The 20,920-nt window shown below is 42.5% G+C and overlaps 1 protein-coding gene across 4 annotated transcripts in view; it reads left to right on the top strand.

The window, feature by feature from the left end:
* Positions 1-20,920, top strand: part of LOC117429239 (E3 SUMO-protein ligase ZBED1-like) — a 45,282-nt gene that overhangs the window by 12,082 nt on the left and 12,280 nt on the right. For 3 of the 4 annotated variants that reach the window (XM_058998412.1, XM_058998413.1, XM_034048524.3), the window contains exons 3-4: positions 3,340-3,555; positions 3,989-4,176. In XM_058998412.1, coding sequence (XP_058854395.1) covers positions 3,340-3,555; positions 3,989-4,176 — 404 coding nt within the window. Of the gene's footprint in view, positions 1-3,339; positions 3,556-3,988; positions 4,177-18,244; positions 20,122-20,920 lie in introns of those variants that run through there. The other variant, XM_034048527.3, reaches the window with a different exon arrangement.

The following is a 20,920-nucleotide window of genomic DNA, read 5'->3' as shown; positions in this document are numbered from 1 at the left end:
TCCAGGGGTACCAGAAGATACAACTTGAACACAGAATACACACATACCAGGGGTACCAGAAGATACAGTTTGAACAAATAATGTGATATATGTATAATGTGATATCTTGTAACAATTGTAAGTCGACCTGGATAAGGGCATCTGCTAAGAAATAAATAAGAATAATAATAATAACACACAATACACACATACCAGGAATACCAGAAGATACAGCTTGAACACACAATACACACATACCAGAGGTACCAGAAGATACAGCTTGAACACAAAATACACACATACCAGGAATACCAGAAGATACAGCTTGAACACACAATACACACATACCAGGAATACCAGAAGATACAGCTTGAACACACAATACACACATACCCGGGGTACCAGAAGATACAGCTTGAACACACAATACACACATACCAGGAATACCAGAAGATACAGCTTGAACACAAAATACACACATACCAGGAATACCAGAAGATACAGCTTGAACACACAATACACACATACCAGGAATACCAGAAGATACAGCTTGAACACACAATACACACATACCAGGGGTACCAGAAGATACAGCTTGAACACACAATACACACATACCAGGGGTACCAGAAGATACAGCTTGAACACACAATACACACATACCAGGGGTACCAGAAGATACAGCTTGAACACACAATACACACATTCCAGGGGTACCAGAAGATACAGCTTGAACACAGAATACACACATACCAGGGGTACCAGAAGATACAGTTTGAACACACAATACACACATACCAGGGGTACCAGAAGATACAGTTTGAACAAATAATGTGATATATGTATAATGTGATATCTTGTAACAATTGTAAGTCGCCCTGGATAAGGGCATCTGCTAAGAAATAAATAAGAATAATAATAATAACACACAATACACACATACCAGGAATACCAGAAGATACAGCTTGAACACACAATACACACATACCAGGGGTACCAGAAGATACAGCTTGAACACACAATACACACATACCAGGAATACCAGAAGATACAGCTTGAACACACAATACACACATACCAGGAATACCAGAAGATACAGTTTGAACACACAATACACACATACCAGGGGTACCAGAAGATACAGTTTGAACAAATAATGTGATATATGTATAATGTGATATCTTGTAACAATTGTAAGTCGACCTGGATAAGGGCATCTGCTAAGAAATAAATAAGAATAATAATAATAACACACAATACACACATACCAGGAATACCAGAAGATACAGCTTGAACACACAATACACACATACCAGAGGTACCAGAAGATACAGCTTGAACACAAAATACACACATACCAGGAATACCAGAAGATACAGCTTGAACACACAATACACACATACCAGGAATACCAGAAGATACAGCTTGAACACACAATACACACATACCAGGGGTACCAGAAGATACAGCTTGAACACACAATACACACATACCAGGAATACCAGAAGATACAGCTTGAACACAAAATACACACATACCAGGAATACCAGAAGATACAGCTTGAACACACAATACACACATACCAGGAATACCAGAAGATACAGCTTGAACACACAATACACACATACCAGGGGTACCAGAAGATACAGCTTGAACACACAATACACACATACCAGGGGTACCAGAAGATACAGCTTGAACACACAATACACACATACCAGGGGTACCAGAAGATACAGCTTGAACACACAATACACACATTCCAGGGGTACCAGAAGATACAGCTTGAACACAGAATACACACATACCAGGGGTACCAGAAGATACAGTTTGAACACACAATACACACATACCAGGGGTACCAGAAGATACAGTTTGAACAAATAATGTGATATATGTATAATGTGATATCTTGTAACAATTGTAAGTCGCCCTGGATAAGGGCATCTGCTAAGAAATAAATAAGAATAATAATAATAACACACAATACACACATACCAGGAATACCAGAAGATACAGCTTGAACACACAATACACACATACCAGGGGTACCAGAAGATACAGCTTGAACACACAATACACACATACCAGGGGTACCAGAAGATACAGCTTGAACACACAATACACACATTCCAGGGGTACCAGAAGATACAGCTTGAACACACAATACACACATACAGGGGTACCAGAAGATACAGCTTGAACACACAATACACACATTCCAGGGGTACCAGAAGATACAGCTTGAACACACAATACACACATACCAGGGGTACCAGAAGATACAGCTTGAACACAAAATACACACATACCAGGGGTACCAGAAGATACAGCTTGAACACACAATACACACATACCAGGGGTACCAGAAGATACAGCTTGAACACACAATACACACATACCAGGGGTACCAGAAGATACAGCTTGAACACACAATACACACATACCAGGGGTACCAGAAGATACAGCTTGAACACACAATACACACATACCAGGAATACCAGAAGATACAGCTTGAACACACAATACACACATACCAGGGGTACCAGAAGATACAGCTTGAACACACAATACACACATACCAGGGGTACCAGAAGATACAGCTTGAACACACAATACACACATACCAGGGGTACCAGAAGATACAGCTTGAACACAAAATACACACATACCAGGGGTACCAGAAGATACAGCTTGAACACACAATACACACATACCAGGGGTACCAGAAGATACAGCTTGAACACACAATACACACATTCCAGGGGTACCAGAAGATACACCTTGAACACACAATACACACATTCCAGGGGTACCAGAAGATACAACTTGAACACACAATACACACATTCCAGGGGTACCAGAAGATACAGCTTGAACACACAATACACACATACCAGGGGTACCAGAAGATACAGCTTGAACACAAAATACACACATACCAGGGGTACCAGAAGATACAGCTTGAACACACAATACACACATACCAGGGGTACCAGAAGATACAGCTTGAACACACAATACACACATACCAGGGGTACCAGAAGATACAGCTTGAACACACAATACACACATACCAGGGGTACCAGAAGATACAGCTTGAACACACAATACACACATACCAGGGGTACCAGAAGATACAGCTTCAACACACAATACACACATACCAGGGGTACCAGAAGATACAGCTTCAACACACAATACACACATACCAGGGGTACCAGAAGATACAGCTTCAACACACAATACACACATACCAGGGGTACCAGAAGGGCAGCCCATTTAAACAGGTGTCACATATTGCAATATGGAGTAGCGCATGTAAAAACAAACCGCTTTAACAGCTTTGCTTTGTTGCAGACACCGTTGCCCATGCCAGTGTGAGGGTGGAGTCTGCCCACACTGCACAGGAAGTACTCGATATTAAAGAGGAGGCCTCGGAGATTGAAGAGTTCCCAGTGAACAGCACTGAGCACGGCTCTGACCAGGACCAAGGCTCCTTTGAGTTCCAGTTCGTCCACATTAAAACCGAAGAGCCTGACATGAACAGTGTCAGCATCGAAGTGGAGGACTCATGTGAGTCATGGAGCTGGGGGTGGTCACAGCTAAAGAGCAAGTAGCTTCAGATTACATTGTCACATGCGTCCCTATTACCTGATTTAATGTATTTGCAGTCGTTCGGAGTAGCTCCAAGTACTACTCCTCAAATAGTTTGTGATTTGTTTTTCGTATGACCGGGGTAGTCCTTTTGAACTGTTTTGAAAAGTCCAGCAGCTTAACAAACCTGTAACTGGACTTAAATGATTACATTGCACAAATGATTATACACAGAGGCACTGGGTATGTTTTGTAAGGGTCACTACACCAAAATGCCATTTGGAAATAAAATAAAAACTACTTTCTTTCACAAAGATTGGTACAAATGGTGTGTCTCCAGCCCACAGTGTGATGTGTTGATCTGCACTGTGAGCTCAGGCAGTGACACTCTGTGTGTCTTCTGTTCCTGCAGTGACCATGGACCCTGTGCAGCAGTCCCAACCCTGTCCCTACTGCCAGTACACCTTCACAACGGCACATTACCTAGAGAAGCACTTGCAGAGGAGACACACTGTGGAATACATGGAGATCGTGGGAGCGCAGTCATCCAGCCACATAAATCCACTGTTACACCACGGACAGCAGCCAGCTTTCTGCCCGGTGAGTACAGAGACTGTGATTCCTCTGTACCAGTGCTACCTAGAAACATACAGGGGTAGCCATGGCCAGCTATAACAGTGTTCAAGTATAGCACGTTGTGATCCATGGTAAAACTGAGGTCAATGTGAAATGTAGTTTACTAAACCTGCCCTGCATCTTCTGCACGCTAGAGATTTGTCACAGATTACTATTGCAGTACAATGTTCTGCCAGCAGGTGTCACACTCTGAAGATTAGGTCACTATAGAAGGCTGTCTTCTAAAACAAAATACACCACCCACTCGATATACTGCGGGTGTCGGGGTCCAAATCCGCTATATATCGAGGGCCGCGATATAGCGAGAGACCCAACAAATAGGCTAACAAATACTGTACAACCACGCCCTTGTTTTATCGGGGGCGTCAGGGTCCAGTATAAATCCTCTACACAACCCACTTTTTCTCATTTTTCGTATAAAAAGCAGCACGCCGTTTTAATTCGTGCTGTGGACGGTAACTGCTTCTCATCAACTTCAGTCTCCAATTAATTTCATGAGTCTTCCTCTCCTTTCTCAAATGCACAAACCCGCTGCAATTCATTTACAACATCGAAGGCTTGTTGCTAGGGAGCTGATGTCACTGCTAGTGCATTGCTGCCACACGTGAACACCTCGCTGGCTAAAATAAAAACCGCTTCAGCAAGTAGATATTTAATTTGCTTTGTGTTATTGTGCAATACGTGTGTATATGATAACAGTACGATATGAATGCTTTGTTTTTAATTATTTTGTATATTGTTGTTTGTGATGTGCAGTACAAAATGAAACGAACAGTAATTCTAAGCGCCTATGTGTATTGCATCTAAGGCATGCGCAGTTAGACAGAAAAAATGGGGAGCCAACTCCAGGACCGCGATATATCCGAATCCGCAGTATAGCGAGGGGTGAGTGTACTACACGCTATAAATTGATCATACAAGAAATGTAACTAAATACAATACAGTAAATATGGACCAATGCACAGAAAGTTCAATGTTACATTTTCCAAATGCTGATCTTAATCTAATACAAATAACCTAATATTTCAAACTGTGGTGAGTGAGAGGTGTTCAATATACTGTAGTTTTAATGCTTTATCGTTTCCGATTAGTAAAAAAATATATGCATCAGTACTTCTATGCATTGGAATCAAAGGGGATGGGACTGTTTGCTAAAACTGTATTATTATTATTATCATTATTATTAAGACAGTCAAACCCGCTTGTTTCCTTTGAACAGAGTATCTATGCCAGTTACTAAAATATACTAGTAATGTTATGAAAAATAAATGTTCCAAAACCCTGACCAGCACCGTTTACATGCAGGGTCTGTACACGCCAGTCATTTCCCAAAGCAAAGCTTTCTTATTGGACTGATAGAGCAATTATTTCAGCCTTTGTGGTTATATCCAAATCTTTTTCTTTCTGACACTTTTCCAGTTTAATTTGAAACTACACTGAAGTGAGAATAGATGCTGCACAGCCAGCAGTAGCTGCATGACAAGAGATGTGATCGAGCACACAGTGTGAAATGATTATGACAAGAAATGTGATCGAGCGCACAGTGTGAAATGATAATGACAAGAAATGTGATCGAGCTCACAGTGTGAAATGATAATGACAAGAAATGTGATCGAGCGCACAGTGTGAAATGATATTCAGTGGGGTGCAAATCAGCTGAATATCTGATTAAATCTGAGTGATGTTATCAGGAGCTTCTCCTATTCAATCCCACTGTATACTGACATTTCAATGTGTGCGGTTTCACTGGTTGTTATTATTATTCAATGTAGGCTAAGATGCAATTTACTGCAAACCCTTAAAGGCATGTCAGTCAACAGTTTCAAATACTATCCGTTTTGTTTTTGATTAATTTGGTTCTAAGAAGTTTACAAACTGACTTTGACAGATAAGGGTTAATTGCAGCATACCTAGAGTTCATTAGTTTAAACTAGGTCAGTGTGCCAGATGTAGTGCACTTGATGTGCCTGACAGGGTGATTAAGTGAGTTTGATCCACTTGCTTGGACTAACATAAGTACCGTTGATGATCCTGTACCTAAAGTTCATGAGCTCATTGGGGTCATCAGTTAAACTAGATCAAGTTTAGTTGTGATTGCAGCACACTAAATTAGACCCTTGTAGATCCACATTAAGAGGATTCAGTTAGTCCTGTGAAGTTAGAGACTGCGATAGTCTGCTTTCCTTGATTTGTCACACTCTCAAAAAAAACTCCTTTACATGCTTCATGTCTGCATTACATCACCCAGGAATAATATCTGCTAAAATTACTAAGTAATAATAATAGGAATAATATATATCTCTTATAAACATCAGTTATAATACAACCTTGTAGACCTTATACAAGTGACCATGGTCATTTCACACGGTAATGTTGCACTTTTAGATGCTTTTCCAATATCAATACTGTGTTATTGTTACTGTTCTACTCCTCATACACTGTGCTTTACAATGCCTTCACACGTTACGCTGTGCTGTCGTACACTGTGCTTTACCAATGCCTTCACACGTTACGCTGTGCTGTCGTACACTGTGCTTTACCAATGCCTTCACACGTTACGCTGTGCTGTCGTACACTGTGCTTTACCAATGCCTTCACACGTTACGCTGTGCTGTCGTACACTGTGCTTTACCAATGCCTTCACACGTTACGCTGTGCTGTCGTACACTGTGCTTTACCAATGCCTTCACACGTTACGCTGTGCTGTCGTACACTGTGCTTTACCAATGCCTTCACACGTTACGCTGTGCTGTCGTACACTGTGCTTTACCAATGCCTTCACACGTTACGCTGTGCTGTCGTACACTGTGCTTTACCAATGCCTTCACACGTTACGCTGTGCTGTCGTACACTGTGCTTTACCAATGCCTTCACACGTTACGCTGTGCTGTCGTACACTGTGCTTTACCAATGCCTTCACACGTTACGCTGTGCTGTCGTACACTGTGCTTTACCAATGCCTTCACACGTTACGCTGTGCTGTCGTACACTGTGCTTTACCAATGCCTTCACACGTTACGCTGTGCTGTCATACATTGTGCTATGTTGTATTTTATTTGTCATGCTTGTGTTTCTCTTGGTACACTGTGAGGAGACTGTTTTACTTCTCAAACAATAGAAGAACCCTGTTGTAAAAGGAGAAGTGCTGAAATTCAGGTTTCCTTGGTAACCCTACTCTGTAATCATATGTATGCTCTGGCACATGCCACACAGTGAGGTTTATTAAATTGATCTCAGTAATGATGTCATTTAAAATGTAAGAATGCGACATGGAGAAAAACCACGTCTCAAATTGTGTTTGTCACTTAAGTGTATTCATGTGTAAGTCATTTAAATCCATGCTCTTTTGTAAACAGTTAGGGTGCTGAGATCTGCCGTTGTTCAAGTCAGTTGAATACACCCCATTGTTGGTTTATCACTTCTCTTACATGAACACCAGATTTAAACACTGTTTACCTCAAAGCAGCAAAACAAATCGCAAACAAAGTGGAACAAATTAGGTCTGTTCTTTACTTTTTTTACACTCGTAACTGTAAACCTGTAGTGTTTTCAACGTGGGCTTGTGAGGTAAAAAATTGTATGGGGTTCTGCATGTTTGAAATAGATGTTGTATAAATGACTGATCCTGGTGGAGGTGCAGGTTATATTCTGGACAGGCAGCACTGACAGGACTGTGATTGGGGTGATGATGCATTACATACACTTGAGACACCATTTTCAACTTTTGTTTTTTTAGCCCAAACCTGCATTGCAGCAAATAGTTTGTACACATATTTGGGTGGCCAGAAAAACACACTTTTCCTCTGATGGGGTACACTGTAATAATCAACATGACAGCTAAGCATCCTTGTTTGGGGTTATGGGGTAGATGTAAGTTGTCACGAAATCCGCGTGATCAGATTCGTTTACGTACTCTTTTTATTTGCTCAGCACACACTCTTATCTCGGGAGAGACGTTAGGAGGACAGAGATGTTATTACTCCTAGTGGGATATAGTTCGTGCTCTGGACCCGCAGTATATTCGGATGACCAATATAGTACCCAAGAAATTGACAGACTCATGTATCTAAAGTGTTTTTACGAATCAGAGTTTGAGCAGTACTCCTTCAGTTTATTAACAGTTAAATATTGGATTGAGTAGCTACAGGCTACTTCATATCCCCAGCTGACAGACGTTCTGGGCAGTCCAGTGTCTTAACAGATATTAATGTTAACACTTTAATACATCTTTATGTATTCGTGCAGCCGGCAGGCCTGGCCACGACCACGACACTAAATACACCCAGTAGCCTCTTTCAGCACATTCAACAAATGTTCTCCTATTCTCTAAACATAGTGTGAGTCCCTTATAGCAATACATGTGAGATAAAATAATAATTGATTAATGCTTACCCTTTAATATAAATCGTAAAAGGATATGACTGTTTTCACCAGGCAAATGAAACTGAGGTCAATCAGCTCAACTGTGTCTTGGTCTGCAGAAGATGGACCACCTTACCCTGTCTGGGATGAGTGTGGTACTCCATTGAAATTACTCTGGAGTTAAATAGGTTTTTCGTCTCATTGGAATACATGGGATGCCTCAATTAAATCTAGTTATTAATCTAGTGCGACAGCTCTTATCCCTTTTACAAATAATAGTTTTCAAAAGATCCGGACTAACTTTTCAGAATTAATAGGTGTCATGTACTCAATAAATTCAATATCTCATTTCTTGTCTAACTCCAAACCTATGATCTCATTTCTTTGCTTTCCTCCGAGCCCCTCCTTTATCTGAAAAGTTAAGTGAACCAAGGTTCCCAGGATCTTGGTTTATAATATAATATAAAAACACTACTGCATGCAAAACACTATTTTTATATGTGTTATATATGAGAGATGTTCTTAATATGTGACATCATCTTCTAATTGATTATATTATGCTAAATTAAAGGTATGTGTTTCTTTTAACCTCATGTTTCATCATTTTGTTAATGAGTCAGTTTTGATTCCATATACCATTGTCTAACAGAGTATTTGACAAAAGTTTGTCTCATACAATATTCAAGTCATTTGGTTTCACTAAGTTTAAGTGGTAATAGTTTTCATTACAATTATTTATCCCTTAAGAGATGCACTGACCAGGCTCTGACCTGTACTTCTCTGGGAATATGTTACTGCTAGCAGTTTCCACAGTCTCTTGTTTTTTTTTTTTCCCAAGGTCAGAGTCTGTGCAACACACTTGATTAGATGTATGACCTGTCCATTAAGCCATAATTTGAGCATATTATTTCCAGACATATACTTATCTATAAAACCACTAACTCCATAAACCTTAGCACTACAAGTCCATAAGACTCACAGCTTTGCTGAATGGAACCCAAGGACATTCCTTCTTTCTAGATAAAGAGGCCCTGTTTTCACTGCAGCAGTTTCAAGGAACCATATTATAAGGACTCCATCTTCTATCATTAGACAATAGTACAGTGGATTAATAACAAGGTATATTATTACAAACTTAACACAAAAACATAACACAACACCTTTTATATTCTATAATTCAATGGATATCATAATGTCTAGAAGTCTTATTGTTCAATAGAAAGAAGAATAAACTTGTACCATTTTCCCATTTAAGTAAATCGAATACTGCTCCAGGTTTTAATCTTCTTATCACTACAGCAAAGTCGTGAACAAGCAATAATACTTGTCAGTTTTAAATAATATGTTTTCTCATTATAGCAAATACTTAAAACATATTATTAATCTTATGAAATAACTGTTATGAACTATAAACAGTGTCAATTAGCACTGAACCTGTTTCATTATAAGATAATCTTTCAATTAATTTACCTCTGTTTATCAGTTGCTATAATATTACTTTGGTGAATCCCTCTTAAGATTTAAATCCAAATATAGGCCAGTATAACTGCATTCAACTAGGCTTGACCCTTCTCTTTGTTCATACAAAATCCAGCCGAGACAGGATTTTTTCTCAAGACCTCTGGCTTGTTAGTTAATCTTTTGGTCATAAAGAGTCTCTTCTTTTATCTTGTGTTTTTAGGACATAAATTTGTAGATTAACGTTCACTTTTAGCCGGAATGGTGCTTTTTATCAAGCGTCATGCTTTCTGAAGATAAGATATACTAGTGGTAAATCGTTCATTTTATATATATATATATATATATATATATATATATATATATATATATATATATATATATATATATATATATATATATATATTAAAAATTCTCAGATTATTAAATGTTCAATTAGAACCATATGTAGACTGACCTATTTTATGGAGCAAGAGAGCCATCCACTGGTGGTACAAGGATACTCTTTCTTTATCCTTCCTAATATCTTTGACACTTCATTTTATAATACATTACATATTTAAAATCGCCTAGTACATATTCAGCATATCCATATGTTCTCAGCAGGATTCAGCTTCTGTACCAGGTTTCGCTCTTAGTTGTTTCCACAAGAAGTCCCTTGATCCAATGTTTCTCCATCACAGGTGTGGATTTCCATGGCCTGACTTCATTCCTATAAGATACTTGGACACTTTAGCTGTAAATATTATTTCTTTATATTTCCTTTTGTTCACACAGAGTCACTTTGCGAGGTACGCCTTCCATCCAGAACACTGAAGGAGGCCAAAACTCACTGTTATTCATATTTTCTGGTATCCAATTACTGTTCTGCCTCACATCATTAGTTGGCAGACACAATACAACTGAATCTGATTCAATTGATGAACCAACAGCTGTAGCTACTGAGATCCTCCATGCAAAAGGTGTCAATGTTTTACTGACCAGCCTAGCTGATTCAGTGTCACTTGCGACAAAGTATAGGCGCGGTGCAAATAATTGCAGGTGCTAAATTCAAATTGCATTGCGGCCAGGCAATTATTTTGCACTGTGGCCTATGTAAGCTTAAAAGCAATGCAAAATACTCAACACACACAAATAATGAATGAGCTGCAATCATGATAATGAGGGTCTCAAGGAGGGCATCAGTCTGTTTAGCAGCCCAGAGGTGACGGAGTTATGAGTACAGAGAGCAGTAGGCGCTTCATGACATTTCTGGGGCACGAAAATACAAACCAAAAAATAAGTTCCCTTAGCACATGGAAAAGAAAAGTTTTCTGAGAAGGAGCTGAAAGTCCAGGTCACTCAGACTTGTTTGGAAAAGCCTCAGCCAACATCAGTTATGCTAGTATCCTTAGGAAATAATATTTATTGGCCTGCACTTTTTAGCATGACATCTAGAAATATGCTTGGCCCTCAAATAAAGGTGGATTAGGCTATCCCTCCAGATATTCAACTGTGGTCTGAAAGGAACCAGAGGTCAAGTAGTGCAGAGAACACAACACTTTCACATGTGCAAGAATAGCGGTCCCTAAGTTGTTATTATTATTATTATTATTATTATTATTATTTATTTCTTAGCAGACGCCCTTATCCAGGGCGACTTACAATCGTAAACAAATACATTTCAAGTGTTACAATACAAGTAATACAATAAGAGCAAGAAATACAATAACTTTTGTTCAAGCAAAGTACAAGTGTGACAAACCACAATTCAATAATACAGCAGATAATAGTGATAGTTACATCAGGATATGATTAAATACAAAATACTACAGGTTAAACATTTGGCAGATTACAGTATTCTGAAGTACAGGATTAAATGCAGTAAAATAGGGGGCAGATAAGAGCAAAATAAAGCACATTTAAATGAAGGGTGATAATGTCTCAGGATACAAACAGAGGAGTTCTACAGGTGCTGTTTGAAGAGGTGAGTCTTAAGGAGGCACCGGAATGTGGTCAGGGACTGGGCAGTCCTGACATCTATAGGAAGGTCATTCCACCACTGCGGAGCAAGGGTGGAGAAGGAGCGGGCTCTGGAGGCAGGGGAGCGTAGCGGAGGTAGAGCTAGTCTTCTAGTGCAGGCGGAGCGGAGAGGTCGAGTGGGGGTGTAGGGAGAGATGAGGGTCTGGAGGTAGCTGGGTGCAGTCTGGTCAAGGCATCTGTAGGCTAGTACAAGAGTCTTGAACTGGATGCGAGCGGTGATCGGGAGCCAGTGGAGCGAGCGGAGTAGTGGAGTAGCGTGGGCGAAGCGAGGCAGAGAGAACACCAGGCGGGCAGCAGAGTTCTGGATGAGCTGGAGCGGACGGGTGGCGGACGCAGGGAGGCCAGCCAGGAGGGAGTTGCAGTAGTCTAGGCGGGAGAGTACCAGGGCCTGGACCAGGAGCTGGGTAGCATAGTTGGTGAGGAAGGGTCGGATTCTTCGGATGTTGCTCAGGAAGAATCGTGCCAGAGTGGAGATGTGTGCCAGAGTGGAGATGTGCTGGGAATAAGAGAGGCAGGGGTCCAGGGTGACTCCAAGGTTCTTAGCTGAGGAAGAGGGAGAGAGTGTGGTAGATTCCAGAGGAACAGAGATAGAGAGATCAGAGGAGGGGGAGGAGGAGGGAAAGAAAAGGAGGTCAGATTTAGAGAGGTTGAGTTTGAGGTGATGCGAGTGCATCCAGGAGGAAATAGCAGACAGATAGGTAGAGATACGGGAGGAGACGGTGGAGTCAGAGGTGGGGAAGGAGAGGAAAATCTGAGCATCATCAGCATAGAAATGGTATGAGAAACCATAGGATGCGATGAGGGGGCCCAGGGAGCGGGTGTAGAGAGAGAACAGGAGAGGACCCAAGACTTGGGGGACTCCAGTTAGGAGAGGGTGAGGTGTGGAGGTTGATCCACGCCAGGTTACCTGGTAAGTGCGTTTGGAGAGGTAGGAGGAGAACCAGGCCAGAGCAGTGCCAGAGATCCCCATGTCAGCAAGAGATGATAGTAGAATAGAGTGATCAACAGTGTCAAAGGCAGCAGAGAGGTTGAGGAGAATTAGGACAGAGGAGAGAGAGGCAGCTCGGGCACACTTAAGTGAGTTGGTGACAGACAGGAGGGCGGTTTCAGTGGCGTGGGCAGAGCGGAAGCCAGATTGGAGAGGGTCAAGCAGAGAGTGGTTGGACAGGAAAGCAGAGAGCTGGCGGTGTACAGTCCGCTCGAGGGTTTTGGAGAGGAAGGGTAGGAGGGAGACAGGACGGTAGCTCTGGAGGGAGGTGGGGTCGAGTGGAGAAGGAGGGCGAGTTAGTAGGGGATGTAGTGGGTGTAGGGGTTGGAGCAGGAGGGGGTGCGGGGGAGGGAGAGGTGTTAAAGAGTTTGCGGATATCTGAGATTTTAGAAGAGAAGAAGGAGGCAAAGTCATCAGGGGAGATGGAGGAGGAGGGGGGTAGGGTTTAGGAGGGAGGAGAAGGTAGAGAATAGTTTACGTGGGTTGTTAGTGGAGGCTTGGATTACAGATTGGAAATAAGCACATTTAGCAGAGGAGAGAGTAGAGGAGAGGAGAGTGCGGTAAAGGTCTAGGGCAGCAGGGAGTTTGGTTCTCTTCCATTTCTTTTCAGCAGATCGCAGTGTGATTCTTGCCGAGTGGATAGCAGAGGAGAGCCAGGGATGGGGAGGGGAGGGGCGAGCAGGTCGGGAGGTGAGGGGACAGAGAGAGTCGAGGGAGGAGGTGAGTGAGGAGAAGAGGGTGGAGGTAGCAGAGTCTACGGAGAGTTGTGAGAAGGAGTCGATAGGAGGGAGGTGAAAGAGAGCAGTGGAGGCAAGGACAGAGGGGGAGAGAGAGCGGAGGTTACGGCGAGAGGTGATAGTGGGGGTAGGAGGAGCAGGGAGAGGGGGGAGAGACAGAGAAAAAGAGATGAAATAGTGATCAGAGAGGTCCAGGGGGGTGACAGAGAGGGTGGAGGGGCAGCAGGCCCTGGAGAAGGTGAGGTCCAGTTGACGGCCAGCTTTGTGGGTAGGAGGGGACGGAGAGAGACAGAAGTCGAAGGAGTGCAGGAGAGGGAGGAATCCAGCAGAGTGGCTGGGGTTGGAGAGATGGATGTTGAAGTCACCCAACAGGACAGTCGGGGTAGACAGAGAGGGGAGGGAGGAGAGTAGATAGTCGAGTTCATCCAGAAAGTGATGGCCCAGGGGGGCGGTACAGAACAATGAGCAGGAGTTGACAGGGAGAGGTTAGTTGGACTGCATGAAATTCAAAGGTATTGACAGAGAGTGAGGTGAGATCGGAGGGGACAGAAAAGAGTAAGGAGGGAGAGAGGAGAAGAACCGTCCCACCTCCCCGTCCAGTGAGACGCGGGGTATGGGACAGGGCAGCAGGAGTAACAGTGTTATCAGGGGACAGCCAGGTTTCAGTGAGAGCAAGGAAATCGAGCGAGAGGTGGGAGGCAAAGGCAGAGATGAAATCAGCTTTGTTAGCAGAAGAGTGACAGTTCCAGAGAGCACCAGAGAGTGTGCGGGAGGGGGGGGAGAGGCAGAGAAATTAGGTTAGAGGGGTTGGAGAAGCAGCAGCGGAGGGAGGGCAGAGGACGAGGACGGGAGGACAGAACAGGTTGACACGGGGGGTCTAGCTCATCCCTCAATTCAGCTATTAGGTCTAGGATCAATCAATCAATCAGTATTTATTTTATATAGTGCCTTTCATAGTGGACCACCATCACAAAGCGCTTTAAGTTACCTACGGAGTGAGACGATAACGCTAGCACCGCATCCTAAACAAAGTGACCGTAGGATTGAATATGTGGGGTCGTCTTCGTCTTGCCCTTCTCCTCTGAACATGTTCCTGCCTCTCCTCAACAAGAGCCAATCTTCGCTGCATCAGCCAATGACAGGTCTCTGCAGGTGTGTGCTTTTATGCAGCTCTTAATTACTCACTTCTCCAGTGGTTTGCACCTTGTAAGAAGAGGTGTCTAAGTGCAAGGCAAAATGCTTACATCTCATTATAATGTTTGCGCCTGCTTAGTATCCCGATCCCGCCCAATTCCATACTCTCTTCTTCATTTGTATGCATTTTAATGGATTAATGGTGGCAAATTGCAAATTTGATGGCGGGTGCAGAACACCAGGTGAATGAACGGCGCATTTTTAGCGTCCAGTGAAATCAGAATTTACAGCTGCTAAACACGATTTACGGCCGCATTATGGGGGTTTTGCACCCGCAAATCACTTTGCGTGTATCCTTACATCTACCCCTATGTGTTATGTGATTGTAAGTCTGCCACCACCATCCCTTTTTCAACAGCTTGTATGTCATAAACCATTTGAGATGCTGATTTCGGTGTTGTGGACATATTGACTCCATGTTTGGTTCACCGATCTTATGATTCCATCTGTCAAGTTCAGTTTATTATAAATCTTTTTAAAAAAAGCTTTGAAAACTAACTACAACATTTGAAACTAAAACCATACACTGACTAAAACAGATTAAACGACATTTTAAATAAATAATGGCAAAAAGTTATATAAAGTGACCCCTCAGTGCTGTGATAAGAGGAGGATCTGGCAGGAGATTGTGAATGGCCCCGGGAGCTGCAGACAGAAGCAGGTAGAAATGAAACGCAAGTGGAGAAACCTTCACATTGCAGTGAAGAGTGCGGAGAATCAGCCCGTAGAGAAGATCACAGCCAGGACATTCTCTGCTGAAGCACAGGGAGGTGTGGAGAGTCTGTCAGGGATGTGGAGCTCAGGCTGTACTCCACATGTCTGTCAGGGATGTGGAGCTCTGCCTGTACTACACATGTCTGTCAGGGATGTGGAGCTCGGCCTGTACTCCACATGTCTGTCAGGGATGTGGAGCTCTGCCTGTACTACACATGTCTGTCAGGGATGTGGAGCTCGGCCTGTACGGCGCATGTCTGTCAGGGATGTGGAGCTCAGGCTGTCATTGCCCCCATCTTCTCTCTAGTTCTAGTATAAGTTTTCTTAACTTTAGGACAGCTTATTTATACAGACAAAAGTATTGGCACCTGTGACAGGGTGACTGAGCGGTGACGTCACGGCAGAAGCAGGGACGGGAAACACTGACACCAGGCAAGTACTGCAGTTAAAGTAAAGAATCGGCTGGCCGCTGTTTTTATTAAAAAATCACAAAAATAAATAAAATATTTAAACAAAAACACACTTGTGCTCACAGAACAAAATAAAAGGGTAAACAAAAATGATCACGAACACAAAAATACACACTGAATAGGTCATGCTGGGCTATCGCCTTCATTGTTCCTATCCGTTGTACTATTTACGTTTTTCTCTCTCAGTTCTCTCCACTCTCGCTCACTCTCTCCTTCCAACACCCACCCCCGAGTGCAGAGAGCTGCAGGCTTAAATACCGTGTCCGAGGGGTTTAACTGGCTAGTACTTATCCTATTACCCCTCGGCCACAATCTGCATGAGTTTATTAAATACTGTGTGGATGGGGCTTCCCATCCACGCTACTAAATAATAAACAAACGGCTACGCCGTCATCTATACATAATAATAATAATAATAATAATAATAATAAATACAAAAACAAAACCTGCAGCGCCTCGCCGTCACAAATACATAAACAAAACAATAACAAATACAAAAACACACTGCACAGGGGTGGAGGGGGAGACCCCGATCTAAAAATAAATAAACAAAACAATGTACAGGGCACCTCGCCCTGTTACAGCACCCTATGCTTATTAAACCACAATTCAAGGTAACAGTTTAAGGACTAAGTATTTAGAAAAATAAAAAGCAAAATACACAATTTCTGGTAATTTAACAAATATTATCCAGTATTTCACCCAAAGGGCCAATCTGAAAGGCTCTTGTTTTTCACAACACAACAGCCTATTTTGTATTTTATATTTAATTTAATTTATGCCCTTAATTTATGCATGGCATAAAGAATGAAACGGCGACCCTCCTCTCTCCCTTTTCAAAGCTTCTGCACAATCTTTCTGTTTCTCTGGGTTAATCAATTGTACAGGAGGAAATCCAAAACCACAAAAACAGAACTAGAACCGGAGCCCGCTAGGCTTCCCATTCATTTCGTCAGCTCAATTTCTGAAATGCAGCTACTACCCCATTTCAACAAGAAACAACACCATGGTTACATGCGCACAAGAATTCTGGTAGTTTTTAGAAAACTTTTTGAAAAGTAATTTCAATTTCAAAAGTCATTCTAATTTTTATAACCTCACTTAAGACAAGTTTAACTTGTTTACGCCCCTGCTAGATTTGCTTTCGGAGAGACTGGTGGTCTGTGGACTACCTGGGTGTTGTTTTACTACTTCTTTATATCTGGAAGATAAAAGGATTAACAGTTGAGGGGAACTCTAATTTATTTGAGAAATTGACTTTTTGAGAACTTCAAGCAGCTCTTATGTCCTCTTCAGACCATGCCTCCACGAAGGTCAATGTTAAATATAGAACACGTCTCCTGTCTAATATTATTATTATATTATATTATATTTTATTATTTTATTTTTTTTGGAGAATGGTGATGTTAACAACGATTCTGTAAAGTAATGTTCAAATACACAGACCTGCCATTTTCATTGAAGGCGTCGTCCAGGATTATCTTCAGAGGGGCGCCCTTCTGCAGCTCCACCTCAGCTGTGCCACTCTGTGCAGGAGACGGCATGCTACACTCGCTCAGCAACTTGAAACACCTGCTCAGCTTGCAGGCAACGCAAGTCTTTCTTGTAGAACAAACTATTTGGGTTTCCAATTAACTTCTCTAATCCCGGCTCTCAGCAAATACATTCAACATCTAAAAGACAAAGTGATATGGCATTGTAAAAGGGTAACTTGTATCCTTTCCAGAAGTTGCTATTAAAGGCACTTCCCACTCAGTATCCATGACCATAGTAATGTCAATATCCATGTCCAGTGTAATAGTAATATCCCGTGCAGTTTGTTTTTATTTCATGCTTTGATCCCCAGCATGCGTGAAAACACTGCACGGGATATTACTATGGACATGGATACGGAGTGGCAAGTGCCTTTATTAGCAACGTTTTTAACTGAATCATGTTACCCTTTTATTAGAACATTCCAACACTATATACAAAGATCAGAGGGGGTGATGGATGCAAACATTCAAAGGTTGATTTACAAATACAGATATCACTATGTTATATAACATTGTAAGCAGTATCTTCAATGTTGTCTTCAAATATTTCAGAGGAATCATCCTGACGTCTCCACTGACAAGCCTGATGGTGATCTACCCCAGTCTTCCTCCTCGCATGCTCTGCTCTCCAGCATTTCCACTGCTACTTCAAAGAAGTACAGTTCTACTCATCCTCGTCAGCTGAGAGCCACCAATGCCTTGGCAGACTATATAGCTGACACCATTACTCCACTGTCCCATGTTGATCATCCCAGCTTCCGCATATTCGTTGAGGCACTGGATCCAAGCTACAATGTTCCCTGCAGCAAAACCCTGTCAAGAGTGTGTCTTCCTGCCAAGCACAGCAGTATCCACAGTCACCTTGTCACCCTGCTACGCTCTGCACCCAGCGTTTGTGTCACTGTTGATGTGTGGTCATCACGACAGATGAAATCTTTCCTGGGCATCACAGGCCATTTCATCTTTGACTGGAAGCTCTATGATGTCCTGCTGGCCTCCAAGAGGTTTAAGGGGCGTCACACAGGAGACAACATCGGTGTTGTGTTTGAACAGACTATAAACCAATTTGGGATTAAAGGGAAAATTACCAATGTTATCACTGACAATGCCAGTAATATGAAAAAAGCATTTCGACTGCCTGGATTTGAGGAGGTGGGTCGGTGTGATAGTGACACTGACAGTGGGGATGAGGATACTGTGCTGGAGAGAGTTAACGTTGTGGAATCCCTTGATGTACTCCCTCATCGTGAAGGCTGCTTTGCTCATGTCACACAGCATGTTGTGAGTGATGGCCTGTCCAAGTGCCAAGCATCCCGGAAAGCCCTTGCCAAAGCTGGTTCTCTTCTATCCCACACCCACAAATCAACCATTGCAGCTGACATTCTGGATGGAGAAAGAAAGCTTCAGCCTGCAACTGCTGTACGCTGGAACTCCGATCTCAAGATGATGCGATCCATTTTGAGGGCTGACCAAGATAAACTCAAGCAGATCAATGCACCAGTACAGCTGACCCCAGCAGACATCCAATGCCTTGATGAACTTGTGGCTATTCTGGAACCGTTTGAGGATGCCACTCTTCTCACCCAGGGTTCCAACATTGTTTCTGCCAGCTATGTCATTCCCAGCATCATTGGACTAAGGACCTTCCTGAGCAACTTTAATGCAAAGTACAATGCCCAGCTGGTGAGTGCCCTCAAGGCATCCCTGGAGAAGCGGCTCTCCCCTTATGAACAGATGCCTCTCTACAAGCTGGCAGCTCTACTGGACCCCCGCTTTAAGGCTGCGTGGTGCCCAGAGCAGCTACTGACAGCCACAGCTCTTCTCCAGCAGGAGTGTGCCAGGTTTGCTCCACAATCTTCCCAACCTGCCAATGCCCAGGATCCACCTCCAAAGAGAAGCAAATTGTTCTCTTTTATGTCGGCTCCCATACTATCCGCTGCTGCTTCCACAGAGGTAACAGACTACCTGTCTGCCCCCTGTCTCCCAGAAGCGTCCGACCCCCTTGCCTTCTGGAAGAGCCACGAGCCCCAGTTTCCTGCATTGGCAAAGCTAGCTGCCAGGTACCTCAATGTGCCAGCCACCTCGGCTGCAGTCGAGAGAGTGTTCAGTATTGCTGGCAGGACCTTTAGGCCAGATCGGTGTTCAATGAGCGACTCCAGGTTCGAAACACTAATGTTCATCAAGTGCAATCGCCATGTGCAGTAAAGGCAATGGACAATCATATTGACTTACTTGGATGGGACTGTATTGATTTGTTCATAATGTGATTTCTCATGGTGGGGAAATATGGGTCACTACACATGCTAGGGATTGATGAATTGTGTCACTGTAATGCTAGTAATAATGTGTCATGTTATGGTGTTTTGTGAATTCTAGAACTGTCATCTACCTGTATATGTGCATGTATAAATAAATGTTGAAATACACTACAGTATGTGTTGTTGTTTTACAATATTTATAAACATATTTGTAAATCAAGGCTAAACTTGAAATATAGTTCAAATTTTAATGGATGATGGTTTAAATATTTACAATCAATTCAAATATATTTCTAAAAACATTTCAATATTCCAAGTCACATGTACATTTATTTGAAGTATTTAAATATATTTAACTACTCTTTCTAATATATCTTCCCAGGTCTGCTGGGTGGTGTTCCACAAGCAGACAGATAAAATAACACTAAAAGAGCTTCACGTGTAAGAGTGTGTAGTTACGCATGGAGGGGGTTTGTGGAACGTGGTCCTGGAAGCTGTTACCAGGGGAAAAGGAAGCACCACATTCCAGCGGGATACTTTCTGGAGCCCGCTAAAGAGACTTAACCTCAGCTATGCCACAGAGAGGCCTTTGGCTATGGGGTACAGTAGTGTATGCCCTTTCTAAGGCCCGGTGTGACTTGAGATAGATCACCACCTTTGAAAGATCCCAACATACAGTATGATTATATATATATTCTTTGCAAAAAAGTTACTTTATGCATCAGTTAGGGTTGCTATTAAAACAACAAAAGTAGGGCAATGTGATGTTAGTGTTTTTAACCCTCACTTTGCATTCCCTCCCTCCCCCTTACAAGCAGTGGAAGAGGTAAGGCAACACAAGCAACCACAGGCAGCCATCATCCGTTAAGACGAACAACATACAACATACAAGAGACATCCATCTGCACTGCATAAGGATGGATATTTACAGAAAGCATGTGTGTGCTATCTGCCAACATAGTCCTAAAAC

This window comes from Acipenser ruthenus, chromosome 24 (genome assembly GCF_902713425.1).
Source record: "Acipenser ruthenus chromosome 24, fAciRut3.2 maternal haplotype, whole genome shotgun sequence".
NCBI lineage: Eukaryota > Metazoa > Chordata > Actinopteri > Acipenseriformes > Acipenseridae > Acipenser > Acipenser ruthenus.
This window is presented reverse-complemented; position numbering and strand designations above follow the sequence as displayed.